This window comes from Drosophila tropicalis, unplaced genomic scaffold (assembly GCF_018151085.1).
Source record: "Drosophila tropicalis isolate 14030-0801.00 unplaced genomic scaffold, ASM1815108v1 contig_615, whole genome shotgun sequence".
Classification (NCBI taxonomy): domain Eukaryota; kingdom Metazoa; phylum Arthropoda; class Insecta; order Diptera; family Drosophilidae; genus Drosophila; species Drosophila tropicalis.
The window spans coordinates 1,413,838-1,430,562 of NW_027173095.1; the positions used below are offsets into that span (position 1 = coordinate 1,413,838).

At 46.7% G+C, this 16,725-nt stretch overlaps 1 protein-coding gene across 1 annotated transcript; it reads right to left on the bottom strand.

Annotated features, from left to right (window-relative positions):
- Positions 1 to 14,152: 14,152 nt before the first annotated feature.
- Positions 14,153 to 14,512, bottom strand: LOC137578625 (forkhead box protein P1-like). The gene has a single exon (XM_068292205.1). The coding sequence runs from the start codon at positions 14,510 to 14,512 to the stop codon at positions 14,153 to 14,155; it is 360 nt and encodes a 119-aa protein (XP_068148306.1).
- Positions 14,513 to 16,725: the final 2,213 nt, after the last annotated feature.

The following is a 16,725-nucleotide window of genomic DNA, read 5'->3' on the forward strand; positions in this document are numbered from 1 at the left end:
TGGGAAAAATAAAACAACAACCACAGAAATATCCGGATTACATTATAGAAAATAGTCAAGTATACAGGAACATTCCGCACAGAGCAGGCCAAGAAGAAGTGGTAGCTTGGAAACTATGTGTGCCAAAAACACTACGTAATCAAGTAATGGCCGAAAACCACACGACAACAACAGCAGGGCATACAGGGAGCAGGCGAACTACTGCCAGGGCTGCAGCAAGATATTACTGGCCAGGAATGCAACGAGATATCAGGACATTTGTAGGAAAGTGTACGATATGCCAACAATATAAACCCAGCCAACAGCAGGCAGCGGGAAAGATGCTAACACAAATTCCGGAAGAACCATGGGCTACAGTATGCGCTGACTTTGTAGGACCGTTGCCAAGATCAAAACACGGAAATTCGATGCTACTAGTAATCATTGACAGGTTTTCGAAATGGACAGAACTGATACCGATGCGGAAGGCAACTGCAGAAAGTCTAGTTAAGGCCTTTCGAGAGAGGATACTATCTCGATTCGGAGCTCCAAAAATGGTGATAACGGACAATGGAGTTCAATTCACTAGCAGGATATTCAAAAAAATGTTAGAAGAATGGGGATGCCAACACCAACTGACAGCACCGTACACGCCACAAGAAAATCCAACCGAAAGAGCAAATAGAACAGTAAAAACAATGATTGCTCAATTTACGGGGGAAAATCAACGCAACTGGGATGAAAGTTGGCCAGAAATAACTCTAGCAGTGAACACAAGCCAATCAGAGGCAACAGGATTCACACCAGCGTATATAATACAGGGGCGAGAACCAAGAATGCCGGGTGCACTATACGATAATGTCACCATAGGCACAGGGAAGCAAACGATACCACAAGACGCGAAGGTAAAACAAATGCAAGAGCTGTTCGAACTAATACGGCGAAATCTGGAAACGGCTGCACAGGATCAGGCCCGCCATTACAATCTGAGACGAAGAGAATGGAGACCAGTGATCGGAGCAACGGTATGGGCAAAAGAACACCACCTTTCAAATGCTGCAGAAGGATTCGCAGCAAAGCTGGCACCAAAGTTTGGAGGCCCATATGAAGTAATAGGTTTTGTATCTCCGGTCATATGCAAAATACGGCACAAAGAAACGAGAAAAACCAGACAAGCACACATCAGCCAACTGAAGCAACAAATATGCGAAGAACCGGATAGCACGAAACGTGATGAGCAATGAGGATGGACGACTCGAATGACATGGCGGCGAGATATCTGCACAGACCGGCCGGCTGGACAAAAATCTCAAAGACATGACACAGAGCCAAAAATCTCAGAGTGCATCGAAATTGTACAAAATCACATAAAACAACAAAAAATCACAAAGTGCGTAAATAAGAACAAGCAGAATAGCAAAGTCGCAAACCGTATACTGGAACAAGATAAATATATGCGGACATCTTATACATACAGTCAGGCAAATATGCATGAACAAATAGAAAATAGCAAACAAAAACAATAAAAAAAAAAAACCCGATCACATAATCAAGGAGAGTCAATACCAACACATGCGCACGATATTACACATGTAATAGTATGAGTGCACAAAGAGAAGAGAACACACATACACATGCGCATACGAGTGAGCATGTAATCGTGCAGCATCGCGACATACACACACATGCGCGCGTTAATGCAGGAGCAGTGCAGGGGCATTAAATACTCGGCTCCGGTAGTTAGAATAGAGAACCCAAAGTTGTGAATAACGGTAAGGATCTGACAAATATCAAAGATACGAGGTTTCCTGCATGCAAAAATCACAAGCAAGAGCCACTCAAAGTTTAACAGTCAGCGAGTAAAGCCCACAAGGAAGCAAAAAAAAAAAAAAAAAAAAAATGAATGCGTTCAACGTAGACTTTGGCCAGGATGAAGGCGTAGTTCGAGGAGGTGCAGCACCGCGGGCCAATATGGAGCGCGGTGACTGGCACTGGTCCGATGAGGAGTCCGACGACGATGAGCCGGATATGATGGATCCGGTAATCGCCGCCTCATCGGACGAGGAGAACGATGAGGACGTGGAAGACAGTGGCTACGGGTCAGGAGAGAGCGAGGCAGAGTCGGCGATGGACCCGGGCCACCAGGAAGAGGGAGACATCGAAATATGGAGAGTACGCACCGTGGGACCAAAACGAGGTATACGAGCCGCCGGCAAGAGTGTGGGAGCCAGCGCGGCCACCAACGCCGTTTCACATGGTGGACTCAAGGTCAGAGGCCAGTGAAACGGTGGAGATGGCCGTGGCTGATGAAGGTGCGGCTGATGGAGTAGCCAGCCCACCTCCACGCGAGCCGATGAGAGAGAACGAGTCCGAACGTGCCATGAGGGCATGCCACCAATGGATGAGTTGGTGGCGCCAGCAGATCCTGCAGCAGCAAGAGGCGGAGAGGGATCTGCTGGCGTGGAGCAGCAGCAGCAAAATGAACTGGAAAGGGCCAGGGAAAGGCTGGCAGAGGCAAGAAAGTGGCAAGAGCAACAAGCCGAGCTAAGAAGGGCCAGGGAAAGGCTGGCAGAAGCTGCAAACCAACAACAACAACAGCAACAACAACAGCAGCAGCAACAACAGCAGCAGCAACAACAGCAACAGCAATAACAGCAACAGCAATAACAACAGCAACAACAACGCAGCAACAACAGCGTCAACAACAGCAGCAACAACAGCAACAGCAACAGTAGATAGGGAAAGGAGGGTATAATAAGTAGGATAATTAGATGTAAGAAGAAAAAAAAAAAGATGCGGAACGGGCCAAAATAAAAAAAAAAAAAAACAAAAACAATGAAAAGATGCCCTAATCCGACAACAGTTAAGAAAAGATACTCAGTAATCGCCAACATTATAAGATGCCATTTGGCCAATAAAAGATGCGAGCTGAGTCCCAAAGGAAAAAGGCACAAAACAAGCAAAATACAAGCCAAAACACAAAGAAGAACACAAAAAAAAAAAAAACACACAAAACAAGTAAAAACACATGCCAAAGCTACAAAGGCAAACATATTGAATGAACAAATACGAGAATGGAAAATATACATACAGGAAACAAAAACAAGGTACAAGGGACAGGGGAGGGCAACAGCCCACGTTGGGCGCCAGTTGTAACGATCCTTTTTCGTCCTTCGGGATATCTCCGATATCTCTTGGGCTAGGTTCGGCACAACAAATTTATTTTGTGCCCCGGTGAAATTAAACACACTCGATTTCAATTGCCGATGTTAATTATACATTTATTCAAGCTGTTAATGGAGTTGGTTGGATATGACGGTTTCTCACTGGTAGTGCCGGGCTCGGATAGCGTTAGTGAGTCACTTTGAGTCCCTCGTTGTCTCGTTCGTGTCTTCCTCTGGTTTCTGTAGCCGTTACTGGCTATTGACTCGATCTGTATCGTATGTGCTTGCTTTGTGATACGCCTTTGTACCCTTTCCGCTATATCTGTTGAGATCGCTTTGCTTCTCTCAACTTTATTTTGGCTTGGGCACGGCGCTTGATATCCTTGTCTAAGGACTGGTTATAATAGAACGAAGCTGTACAGGTTACTCGTAAGGCCTGTATAGTTCTTAACTTTGCTGCTGTTTCTTGTGTTTCCTTGATAGGTTTTTAAGGTTACTCGTAAGGCCTCAATTACTTATTACTTGATCACGACTTGTCGACTGGATGTTATTGCATGAAACTGTACAGGTTACTCGTAAGGCCTGTATAGTTCTTGGTGTTTCTGTTGCTCCTTGTTTTTTTCTTTAAGGTTACTCGTAAGGCCTTAATTACTGGTTACTTGATCACGACTTGATGATTTGCTTGATGGGCATTGCCTTTATATAGGCAGATTCCCCGGCCTCAGGAATATCTTGGTGTAGTACCGCTATACAGCTGGTACATTTCCATCGACCCTCTGCTTTCACCCACGCATCCACTTGTTGCTATGCGTGGTGAAAGTCCCGTAAATCCTTGGCGCATATAACCACCTTCTTTGTGGCTGAGCGCCCATTTACGCCTTGTCCTTGTCTTTCTTGTTCGTACATCTTGACTTGCATCACTTTCTCGCATTGGCGTCGCCTTTCTATTGGCCGCCCTCCGTATTCCGTTGACTCTCTCTGCTTTCTCTGCCAACGCTGCCGTCGCCCGCCGCTCCCTTTGATCCACTCGTCATACCCAAATTCACCCACATTTACTCAATATTATCATCTACATACATATATGCTAATGGTATTAACTAAATTAATGTTTAAACATAATTAGCCTGATTACTTTAATATATACTATTGTTTAATTCCCCACGCAAACACTTTCATACGCATCTCGTATCTATTAGATAGAGGGCTTCCCCATGGCTCATCCCTCCCCCTTCGGCTTGCATATTCCCCTCACAAATCCACAAACCATTTTCGTTTACAATTTCTCGGCTCTCCCCCCTACTCCCCGTTTCATAAGCATAGCCCTCACTTGGTTTCATTTCGGTACCAAGCATTCCCCGCACCCGTCTTTCGGGCTAGCTTGGCCCTCGCTTTCGTTTTCACTCGCCCACGAAATTCTCTTGGCGCTTGCAATTTACCGCTCTCGCTCTCATGAGCGTGACGTATGCATAGCGCGGCCCATTGGCCACCGGTATTCTCTCTCGCCGTCACACGCATAGTGTACGTGTGACCTATATGTATGCTAATGCATGCATTTATTTGCATCTCCATGCTCTTAATTTGTCAAATGAGGCCAATGCCCCCTTTTCACATGCAATTGTGTCTTCAAGCCCGGCTTCATTTACTCTTATACAGCCACTCATATTTGTTATGCTTCCCACGCATCTTCCCGCTTGTACGAAATTGCCAAACGGTTGCATGGGGTTCGATTTGGTTCGATCGAGCCATGTCGGACTCGGCTGCCCGTCGCCTATGCATGTATAATTGTTTTTCATTATGCCTCCCACGCATCTTCCCGCTTGTACGAAATCGCCAGCTGTTGCGTGGGGTTCGATTCGGTTCGATCGAGCCATGTCGGATTTGGCTGCCCGTCGCCCATGCATGTATAATTGTTTTTCATTATGCCTCCCACGCATCTTCCCGCTTGTACGAAATCGCCAGCGGTTGCGTGGGGTTCGATTCGGTCATGTTCGGCCGGCCTCGCTACGTTTGCTCATTCACAGCCGATTTCACTCTTATATGACCAATTCTGTGCTTGGTCTTATACGGTGTGTTTGGTTTGTGTCTTGGCTGTGTTTGTATTTTGTAGATTGTTTGTTGTAGCTTGTTTGTTGTGGGGAACATTATTCTTGTCTATATAATGTTCCTCACACTCCCCCTTCTTCGGGAGGGATTTGCCCTCCCCTGTCCCTTGTACCTTGTTTTTGTTTCCTGTATGTATATTTTCCATTCTCGTATTTGTTCATTCAATATGTTTGCCTTTGTAGCTTTGGCATGTGTTTTTACTTGTTTTGTGTGTTTTTTTTTTTTTTGTGTTCTTCTTTGTGTTTTGGCTTGTATTTTGCTTGTTTTGTGCCTTTTTCCTTTGGGACTCAGCTCGCATCTTTTATTGGCCAAATGGCATCTTATAATGTTGGCGATTACTGAGTATCTTTTCTTAACTGTTGTCGGATTAGGGCATCTTTTCATTGTTTTTGTTTTTTTTTTTTTTTTTTATTTTGGCCCGTTCCGCATCTTTTTTTTTCTTCTTACATCTAATTATCCTACTTATTATACCCTCCTTTCCCTATCTACTGTTGCTGTTGCTGTTGTTGCTGCTGTTGTTGACGCTGTTGTTGCTGCGTTGTTGTTGCTGTTGTTATTGCTGTTGCTGTTATTGCTGTTGCTGTTGTTGCTGCTGCTGTTGTTGCTGCTGCTGTTGTTGTTGCTGTTGTTGTTGTTGGTTTGCAGCTTCTGCCAGCCTTTCCCTGGCCCTTCTTAGCTCGGCTTGTTGCTCTTGCCACTTTCTTGCCTCTGCCAGCCTTTCCCTGGCCCTTTCCAGTTCATTTTGCTGCTGCTGCTCCCACGCCAGCAGATCCCTCTCCGCCTCTTGCTGCTGCAGGATCTGCTGGCGCCACCAACTCATCCATTGGTGGCATGCCCTCATGGCACGTTCGGACTCGTTCTCTCTCATCGGCTCGCGTGGAGGTGGGCTGGCTACTCCATCAGCCGCACCTTCATCAGCCACGGCCATCTCCACCGTTTCACTGGCCTCTGACCTTGAGTCCACCATGTGAAACGGCGTTGGTGGCCGCGCTGGCTCCCACACTCTTGCCGGCGGCTCGTATACCTCGTTTTGGTCCCACGGTGCGTACTCATTTGGGCTGCTTCGGCCACTACCGGATTCGTCCGCCATCTCATTTTCCGCCATGGCTATCACCTCGTCCAGCTCTCTCCATATTTCGATGTCTCCCTCTTCCTGGTGGCCCGGGTCCATCGCCGACTCTGCCTCGCTCTCTCCTGACCCGTAGCCACTGTCTTCCACGTCCTCATCGTTCTCCTCGTCCGATGAGGCGGCGATTACCGGATCCATCATATCCGGCTCATCGTCGTCGGACTCCTCATCGGACCATTGCGCTGACTTTGTAGGACCGTTGCCAAGATCAAAACACGGAAATTCGATGCTACTAGTAATCATTGACAGGTTTTCGAAATGGACAGAACTGATACCGATGCGGAAGGCAACTGCAGAAAGTCTAGTTAAGGCCTTTCGAGAGAGGATACTATCTCGATTCGGAGCTCCAAAAATGGTGATAACGGACAATGGAGTTCAATTCACTAGCAGGATATTCAAAAAAATGTTAGAAGAATGGGGATGCCAACACCAACTGACAGCACCGTACACGCCACAAGAAAATCCAACCGAAAGAGCAAATAGAACAGTAAAAACAATGATTGCTCAGTTTACGGGGGAAAATCAACGCAACTGGGATGAAAGTTGGCCAGAAATAACTCTAGCAGTGAACACAAGCCAATCAGAGGCAACAGGATTCACACCAGCGTATATAATACAGGGGCGAGAACCAAGAATGCCGGGTGCACTATACGATAATGTCACCATAGGCACAGGGAAGCAAACGATACCACAAGACGCGAAGGTAAAACAAATGCAAGAGCTGTTCGAACTAATACGGCGAAATCTGGAAACGGCTGCACAGGATCAGGCCCGCCATTACAATCTGAGACGAAGAGAATGGAGACCAGTGATCGGAGCAACGGTATGGGCAAAAGAACACCACCTTTCAAATGCTGCAGAAGGATTCGCAGCAAAGCTGGCACCAAAGTTTGGAGGCCCATATGAAGTAATAGGTTTTGTATCTCCGGTCATATGCAAAATACGGCACAAAGAAACGAAAAAAACCAGACAAGCACACATCAGCCAACTGAAGCAACAAATATGCGAAGAACCGGATAGCACGAAACGTGATGAGCAATGAGGATGGACGACTCGAATGACATGGCGGCGAGATATCTGCACAGACCGGCCGGCTGGACAAAAATCTCAAAGACATGACACAGAGCCAAAAATCTCAGAGTGCATCGAAATTGTACAAAATCACATAAAACAACAAAAAATCACAAAGTGCGTAAATAAGAACAAGCAGAATAGCAAAGTCGCAAACCGTATACTGGAACAAGATAAATATATGCGGACATCTTATACATACAGTCAGGCAAATATGCATGAACAAATAGAAAATAGCAAACAAAAACAATAAAAAAAAAAAACCCGATCACATAATCAAGGAGAGTCAATACCAACACATGCGCACGATATTACACATGTAATAGTATGAGTGCACAAAGAGAAGAGAACACACATACACATGCGCATACGAGTGAGCATGTAATCGTGCAGCATCGCGACATACACACACATGCGCGCGTTAATGCAGGAGCAGTGCAGGGGCATTAAATACTCGGCTCCGGTAGTTAGAATAGAGAACCCAAAGTTGTGAATAACGGTAAGGATCTGACAAATATCAAAGATACGAGGTTTCCTGCATGCAAAAATCACAAGCAAGAGCCACTCAAAGTTTAACAGTCAGCGAGTAAAGCCCACAAGGAAGCAAAAAAAAAAAAAAATAAAAATGAATGCGTTCAACGTAGACTTTGGCCAGGATGAAGGCGTAGTTCGAGGAGGTGCAGCACCGCGGGCCAATATGGAGCGCGGTGACTGGCACTGGTCCGATGAGGAGTCCGACGACGATGAGCCGGATATGATGGATCCGGTAATCGCCGCCTCATCGGACGAGGAGAACGATGAGGACGTGGAAGACAGTGGCTACGGGTCAGGAGAGAGCGAGGCAGAGTCGGCGATGGACCCGGGCCACCAGGAAGAGGGAGACATCGAAATATGGAGAGAGCTGGACGAGGTGATAGCCATGGCGGAAAATGAGATGGCGGACGAATCCGGTAGTGGCCGAAGCAGCCCAAATGAGTACGCACCGTGGGACCAAAACGAGGTATACGAGCCGCCGGCAAGAGTGTGGGAGCCAGCGCGGCCACCAACGCCGTTTCACATGGTGGACTCAAGGTCAGAGGCCAGTGAAACGGTGGAGATGGCCGTGGCTGATGAAGGTGCGGCTGATGGAGTAGCCAGCCCACCTCCACGCGAGCCGATGAGAGAGAACGAGTCCGAACGTGCCATGAGGGCATGCCACCAATGGATGAGTTGGTGGCGCCAGCAGATCCTGCAGCAGCAAGAGGCGGAGAGGGATCTGCTGGCGTGGGAGCAGCAGCAGCAAAATGAACTGGAAAGGGCCAGGGAAAGGCTGGCAGAGGCAAGAAAGTGGCAAGAGCAACAAGCCGAGCTAAGAAGGGCCAGGGAAAGGCTGGCAGAAGCTGCAAACCAACAACAACAACAGCAACAACAACAGCAGCAGCAACAACAGCAGCAGCAACAACAGCAACAGCAATAACAGCAACAGCAATAACAACAGCAACAACAACGCAGCAACAACAGCGTCAACAACAGCAGCAACAACAGCAACAGCAACAGTAGATAGGGAAAGGAGGGTATAATAAGTAGGATAATTAGATGTAAGAAGAAAAAAAAAAAGATGCGGAACGGGCCAAAATAAAAAAAAAAAAAAACAAAAACAATGAAAAGATGCCCTAATCCGACAACAGTTAAGAAAAGATACTCAGTAATCGCCAACATTATAAGATGCCATTTGGCCAATAAAAGATGCGAGCTGAGTCCCAAAGGAAAAAGGCACAAAACAAGCAAAATACAAGCCAAAACACAAAGAAGAACAAAAAAAAAAAAAAACACACAAAACAAGTAAAAACACATGCCAAAGCTACAAAGGCAAACATATTGAATGAACAAATACGAGAATGGAAAATATACATACAGGAAACAAAAACAAGGTACAAGGGACAGGGGAGGGCAAATCCCTCCCGAAGAAGGGGGAGTGTGAGGAACATTATATAGACAAGAATAATGTTCCCCACAACAAACAAGCTACAACAAACAATCTACAAAATACAAACACAGCCAAGACACAAACCAAACACACCGTATAAGACCAAGCACAGAATTGGTCATATAAGAGTGAAATCGGCTGTGAATGAGCAAACGTAGCGAGGCCGGCCGAACATGACCGAATCGAACCCCACGCAACCGCTGGCGATTTCGTACAAGCGGGAAGATGCGTGGGAGGCATAATGAAAAACAATTATACATGCATGGGCGACGGGCAGCCAAATCCGACATGGCTCGATCGAACCGAATCGAACCCCACGCAACAGCTGGCGATTTCGTACAAGCGGGAAGATGCGTGGGAGGCATAATGAAAAACAATTATACATGCATAGGCGACGGGCAGCCGAGTCCGACATGGCTCGATCGAACCAAATCGAACCCCATGCAACCGTTTGGCAATTTCGTACAAGCGGGAAGATGCGTGGGAAGCATAACAAATATGAGTGGCTGTATAAGAGTAAATGAAGCCGGGCTTGAAGACACAATTGCATGTGAAAAGGGGGCATTGGCCTCATTTGACAAATTAAGAGCATGGAGATGCAAATAAATGCATGCATTAGCATACATATAGGTCACACGTACACTATGCGTGTGACGGCGAGAGAGAATACCGGTGGCCAATGGGCCGCGCTATGCATACGTCACGCTCATGAGACCGAGAGCGGTAAATTGCAAGCGCCAAGAGAATTTCGTGGGCGAGTGAAAACGAAAGCGAGGGCCAAGCTAGCCCGAAAGACGGGTGCGGGGAATGCTTGGTACCGAAATGAAACCAAGTGAGGGCTATGCTTATGAAACGGGGAGTAGGGGGGAGAGCCGAGAAATTGTAAACGAAAATGGTTTGTGGATTTGTGAGGGGAATATGCAAGCCGAAGGGGGAGGGATGAGCCATGGGGAAGCCCTCTATCTAATAGATACGAGATGCGTATGAAAGTGTTTGCGTGGGGAATTAAACAATAGTATATATTAAAGTAATCAGGCTAATTATGTTTAAACATTAATTTAGTTAATACCATTAGCATATATGTATGTAGATGATAATATTGAGTAAATGTGGGTGAATTTGGGTATGACGAGTGGATCAAAGGGAGCGGCGGGCGACGGCAGCGTTGGCAGAGAAAGCAGAGAGAGTCAACGGAATACGGAGGGCGGCCAATAGAAAGGCGACGCCAATGCGAGAAAGTGATGCAAGTCAAGATGTACGAACAAGAAAGACAAGGACAAGGCGTAAATGGGCGCTCAGCCACAAAGAAGGTGGTTATATGCGCCAAGGATTTACGGGACTTTCACCACGCATAGCAACAAGTGGATGCGTGGGTGAAAGCAGAGGGTCGATGGAAATGTACCAGCTGTATAGCGGTACTACACCAAGATATTCCTGAGGCCGGGGAATCTGCCTATATAAAGGCAATGCCCATCAAGCAAATCATCAAGTCGTGATCAAGTAACCAGTAATTAAGGCCTTACGAGTAACCTTAAAAGAAAAAAACAAGGAGCAACAGAAACACCAAGAACTATACAGGCCTTACGAGTAACCTGTACAGTTTCATGCAATAACATCCAGTCGACAAGTCGTGATCAAGTAATAAGTAATTGAGGCCTTACGAGTAACCTTAAAAACCTATCAAGGAAACACAAGAAACAGCAGCAAAGTTAAGAACTATACAGGCCTTACGAGTAACCTGTACAGCTTCGTTCTATTATAACCAGTCCTTAGACAAGGATATCAAGCGCCGTGCCCAAGCCAAAATAAAGTTGAGAGAAGCAAAGCGATCTCAACAGATATAGCGGAAAGGGTACAAAGGCGTATCACAAAGCAAGCACATACGATACAGATCGAGTCAATAGCCAGTAACGGCTACAGAAACCAGAGGAAGACACGAACGAGACAACGAGGGACTCAAAGTGACTCACTAACGCTATCCGAGCCCGGCACTACCAGTGAGAAACCGTCATATCCAACCAACTCCATTAACAGCTTGAATAAATGTATAATTAACATCGGCAATTGAAATCGAGTGTGTTTAATTTCACCGGGGCACAAAATAAATTTGTTGTGCCGAACCTAGCCCAAGAGATATCGGAGATATCCCGAAGGACGAAAAAGGATCGTTACAACTGGCGCCCAACGTGGGGCGTCATAGTCCGACGATCCTTTTTCGTCCTTCGGGATATCTCCGATATCTCTTGGGCTAGGTTCGGCACAACAAATTTATTTTGTGCCCCGGTGAAATTAAACACACTCGATTTCAATTGCCGATGTTAATTATACATTTATTCAAGCTGTTAATGGAGTTGGTTGATATGACGGTTTCTCACTGGTAGTGCCGGGCTCGGATAGCGTTAGTGAGTCACTTTGAGTCCCTCGTTGTCTCGTTCGTGTCTTCCTCTGGTTTCTGTAGCCGTTACTGGCTATTGACTCGATCTGTATCGTATGTGCTTGCTTTGTGATACGCCTTTGTACCCTTTCCGCTATATCTGTTGAGATCGCTTTGCTTCTCTCAACTTTATTTTGGCTTGGGCACGGCGCTTGATATCCTTGTCTAAGGACTGGTTATAATAGAACGAAGCTGTACAGGTTACTCGTAAGGCCTGTATAGTTCTTAACTTTGCTGCTGTTTCTTGTGTTTCCTTGATAGGTTTTTAAGGTTACTCGTAAGGCCTTAATTACTTGTTACTTGATCACGACTTGATGATTTGCTTGATGGGCATTGCCTTTATATAGGCAGATTCCCCGGCCTCAGGAATATCTTGGTGTAGTACCGCTATACAGCTGGTACATTTCCATCGACCCTCTGCTTTCACCCACGCATCCACTTGTTGCTATGCGTGGTGAAAGTCCCGTAAATCCTTGGCGCATATAACCACCTTCTTTGTGGCTGAGCGCCCATTTACGCCTTGTCCTTGTCTTTCTTGTTCGTACATCTTGACTTGCATCACTTTCTCGCATTGGCGTCGCCTTTCTATTGGCCGCCCTCCGTATTCCGTTGACTCTCTCTGCTTTCTCTGCCAACGCTGCCGTCGCCCGCCGCTCCCTTTGATCCACTCGTCATACCCAAATTCACCCACATTTACTCAATATTATCATCTACATACATATATGCTAATGGTATTAACTAAATTAATGTTTAAACATAATTAGCCTGATTACTTTAATATATACTATTGTTTAATTCCCCACGCAAACACTTTCATACGCATCTCGTATCTATTAGATAGAGGGCTTCCCCATGGCTCATCCCTCCCCCTTCGGCTTGCATATTCCCCTCACAAATCCACAAACCATTTTCGTTTACAATTTCTCGGCTCTCCCCCTACTCCCCGTTTCATAAGCATAGCCCTCACTTGGTTTCATTTCGGTACCAAGCATTCCCCGCACCCGTCTTTCGGGCTAGCTTGGCCCTCGCTTTCGTTTTCACTCGCCCACGAAATTCTCTTGGCGCTTGCAATTTACCGCTCTCGCTCTCATGAGCGTGACGTATGCATAGCGCGGCCCATTGGCCACCGGTATTCTCTCTCGCCGTCACACGCATAGTGTACGTGTGACCTATATGTATGCTAATGCATGCATTTATTTGCATCTCCATGCTCTTAATTTGTCAAATGAGGCCAATGCCCCCTTTTCACATGCAATTGTGTCTTCAAGCCCGGCTTCATTTACTCTTATACAGCCACTCATATTTGTTATGCTTCCCACGCATCTTCCCGCTTGTACGAAATTGCCAAACGGTTGCATGGGGTTCGATTTGGTTCGATCGAGCCATGTCGGACTCGGCTGCCCGTCGCCTATGCATGTATAATTGTTTTTCATTATGCCTCCCACGCATCTTCCCGCTTGTACGAAATCGCCAGCTGTTGCGTGGGGTTCGATTCGGTTCGATCGAGCCATGTCGGATTTGGCTGCCCGTCGCCCATGCATGTATAATTGTTTTTCATTATGCCTCCCACGCATCTTCCCGCTTGTACGAAATCGCCAGCGGTTGCGTGGGGTTCGATTCGGTCATGTTCGGCCGGCCTCGCTACGTTTGCTCATTCACAGCCGATTTCACTCTTATATGACCAATTCTGTGCTTGGTCTTATACGGTGTGTTTGGTTTGTGTCTTGGCTGTGTTTGTATTTCGTAGATTGTTTGTTGTAGCTTGTTTGTTGTGGGGAACATTATTCTTGTCTATATAATGTTCCTCACACTCCCCCTTCTTCGGGAGGGATTTGCCCTCCCCTGTCCCTTGTACCTTGTTTTTGTTTCCTGTATGTATATTTTCCATTCTCGTATTTGTTCATTCAATATGTTTGCCTTTGTAGCTTTGGCATGTGTTTTTACTTGTTTTGTGTTTTTTTTTTTTTGTGTTCTTCTTTGTGTTTTGGCTTGTATTTTGCTTGTTTTGTGCCTTTTTCCTTTGGGACTCAGCTCGCATCTTTTATTGGCCAAATGGCATCTTATAATGTTGGCGATTACTGAGTATCTTTTCTTAACTGTTGTCGGATTAGGGCATCTTTTCATTGTTTTTGTTTTTTTTTTTTTTTATTTTGGCCCGTTCCGCATCTTTTTTTTTTCTTCTTACATCTAATTATCCTACTTATTATACCCTCCTTTCCCTATCTACTGTTGCTGTTGCTGTTGTTGCTGCTGTTGTTGACGCTGTTGTTGCTGCGTTGTTGTTGCTGTTGTTATTGCTGTTGCTGTTATTGCTGTTGCTGTTGTTGCTGCTGCTGTTGTTGCTGCTGCTGTTGTTGTTGCTGTTGTTGTTGTTGGTTTGCAGCTTCTGCCAGCCTTTCCCTGGCCCTTCTTAGCTCGGCTTGTTGCTCTTGCCACTTTCTTGCCTCTGCCAGCCTTTCCCTGGCCCTTTCCAGTTCATTTTGCTGCTGCTGCTCCCACGCCAGCAGATCCCTCTCCGCCTCTTGCTGCTGCAGGATCTGCTGGCGCCACCAACTCATCCATTGGTGGCATGCCCTCATGGCACGTTCGGACTCGTTCTCTCTCATCGGCTCGCGTGGAGGTGGGCTGGCTACTCCATCAGCCGCACCTTCATCAGCCACGGCCATCTCCACCGTTTCACTGGCCTCTGACCTTGAGTCCACCATGTGAAACGGCGTTGGTGGCCGCGCTGGCTCCCCACACTCTTGCCGGCGGCTCGTATACCTCGTTTTGGTCCCACGGTGCGTACTCATTTGGGCTGCTTCGGCCACTACCGGATTCGTCCGCCATCTCATTTTCCGCCATGGCTATCACCTCGTCCAGCTCTCTCCATATTTCGATGTCTCCCTCTTCCTGGTGGCCCGGGTCCATCGCCGACTCTGCCTCGCTCTCTCCTGACCCGTAGCCACTGTCTTCCACGTCCTCATCGTTCTCCTCGTCCGATGAGGCGGCGATTACCGGATCCATCATATCCGGCTCATCGTCGTCGGAGCATGACACAGAGCCAAAAATCTCAGAGTGCATCGAAATTGTACAAAATCACATAAAACAACAAAAAATCACAAAGTGCGTAAATAAGAACAAGCAGAATAGCAAAGTCGCAAACCGTATACTGGAACAAGATAAATATATGCGGACATCTTATACATACAGTCAGGCAAATATGCATGAACAAATAGAAAATAGCAAACAAAAACAATAAAAAAAAAAAACCCGATCACATAATCAAGGAGAGTCAATACCAACACATGCGCACGATATTACACATGTAATAGTATGAGTGCACAAAGAGAAGAGAACACACATACACATGCGCATACGAGTGAGCATGTAATCGTGCAGCATCGCGACATACACACACATGCGCGCGTTAATGCAGGAGCAGTGCAGGGGCATTAAATACTCGGCTCCGGTAGTTAGAATAGAGAACCCAAAGTTGTGAATAACGGTAAGGATCTGACAAATATCAAAGATACGAGGTTTCCTGCATGCAAAAATCACAAGCAAGAGCCACTCAAAGTTTAACAGTCAGCGAGTAAAGCCCACAAGGAAGCAAAAAAAAAAAAAAATAAAAATGAATGCGTTCAACGTAGACTTTGGCCAGGATGAAGGCGTAGTTCGAGGAGGTGCAGCACCGCGGGCCAATATGGAGCGCGGTGACTGGCACTGGTCCGATGAGGAGTCCGACGACGATGAGCCGGATATGATGGATCCGGTAATCGCCGCCTCATCGGACGAGGAGAACGATGAGGACGTGGAAGACAGTGGCTACGGGTCAGGAGAGAGCGAGGCAGAGTCGGCGATGGACCCGGGCCACCAGGAAGAGGGAGACATCGAAATATGGAGAGAGCTGGACGAGGTGATAGCCATGGCGGAAAATGAGATGGCGGACGAATCCGGTAGTGGCCGAAGCAGCCCAAATGAGTACGCACCGTGGGACCAAAACGAGGTATACGAGCCGCCGGCAAGAGTGTGGGAGCCAGCGCGGCCACCAACGCCGTTTCACATGGTGGACTCAAGGTCAGAGGCCAGTGAAACGGTGGAGATGGCCGTGGCTGATGAAGGTGCGGCTGATGGAGTAGCCAGCCCACCTCCACGCGAGCCGATGAGAGAGAACGAGTCCGAACGTGCCATGAGGGCATGCCACCAATGGATGAGTTGGTGGCGCCAGCAGATCCTGCAGCAGCAAGAGGCGGAGAGGGATCTGCTGGCGTGGAGCAGCAGCAGCAAAATGAACTGGAAAGGGCCAGGGAAAGGCTGGCAGAGGCAAGAAAGTGGCAAGAGCAACAAGCCGAGCTAAGAAGGGCCAGGGAAAGGCTGGCAGAAGCTGCAAACCAACAACAACAACAGCAACAACAACAGCAGCAGCAACAACAGCAGCAGCAACAACAGCAACAGCAATAACAACAGCAACAACAACAGCAGCAACAACAACAGCAACAGCAATAACAACAGCAACAACAACAGCAGCAACAACAACAGCAACAGCAGCAACAACAGCGTCAACAACAGCAGCAACAACAGCAACAGCAACAGTAGATAGGGAAAGGAGGGTATAATAAGTAGGATAATTAGATGTAAGAAGAAAAAAAAAAAGATGCGGAACGGGCCAAAATAAAAAAAAAAAAAAAAACAAAAACAATGAAAAGATGCCCTAATCCGACAACAGTTAAGAAAAGATACTCAGTAATCGCCAACATTATAAGATGCCATTTGGCCAATAAAAGATGCGAGCTGAGTCCCAAAGGAAAAAGGCACAAAACAAGCAAAATACAAGCCAAAACACAAAGAAGAACAAAAAAAAAAAAAAACACACAAAACAAGTAAAAACACATGCCAA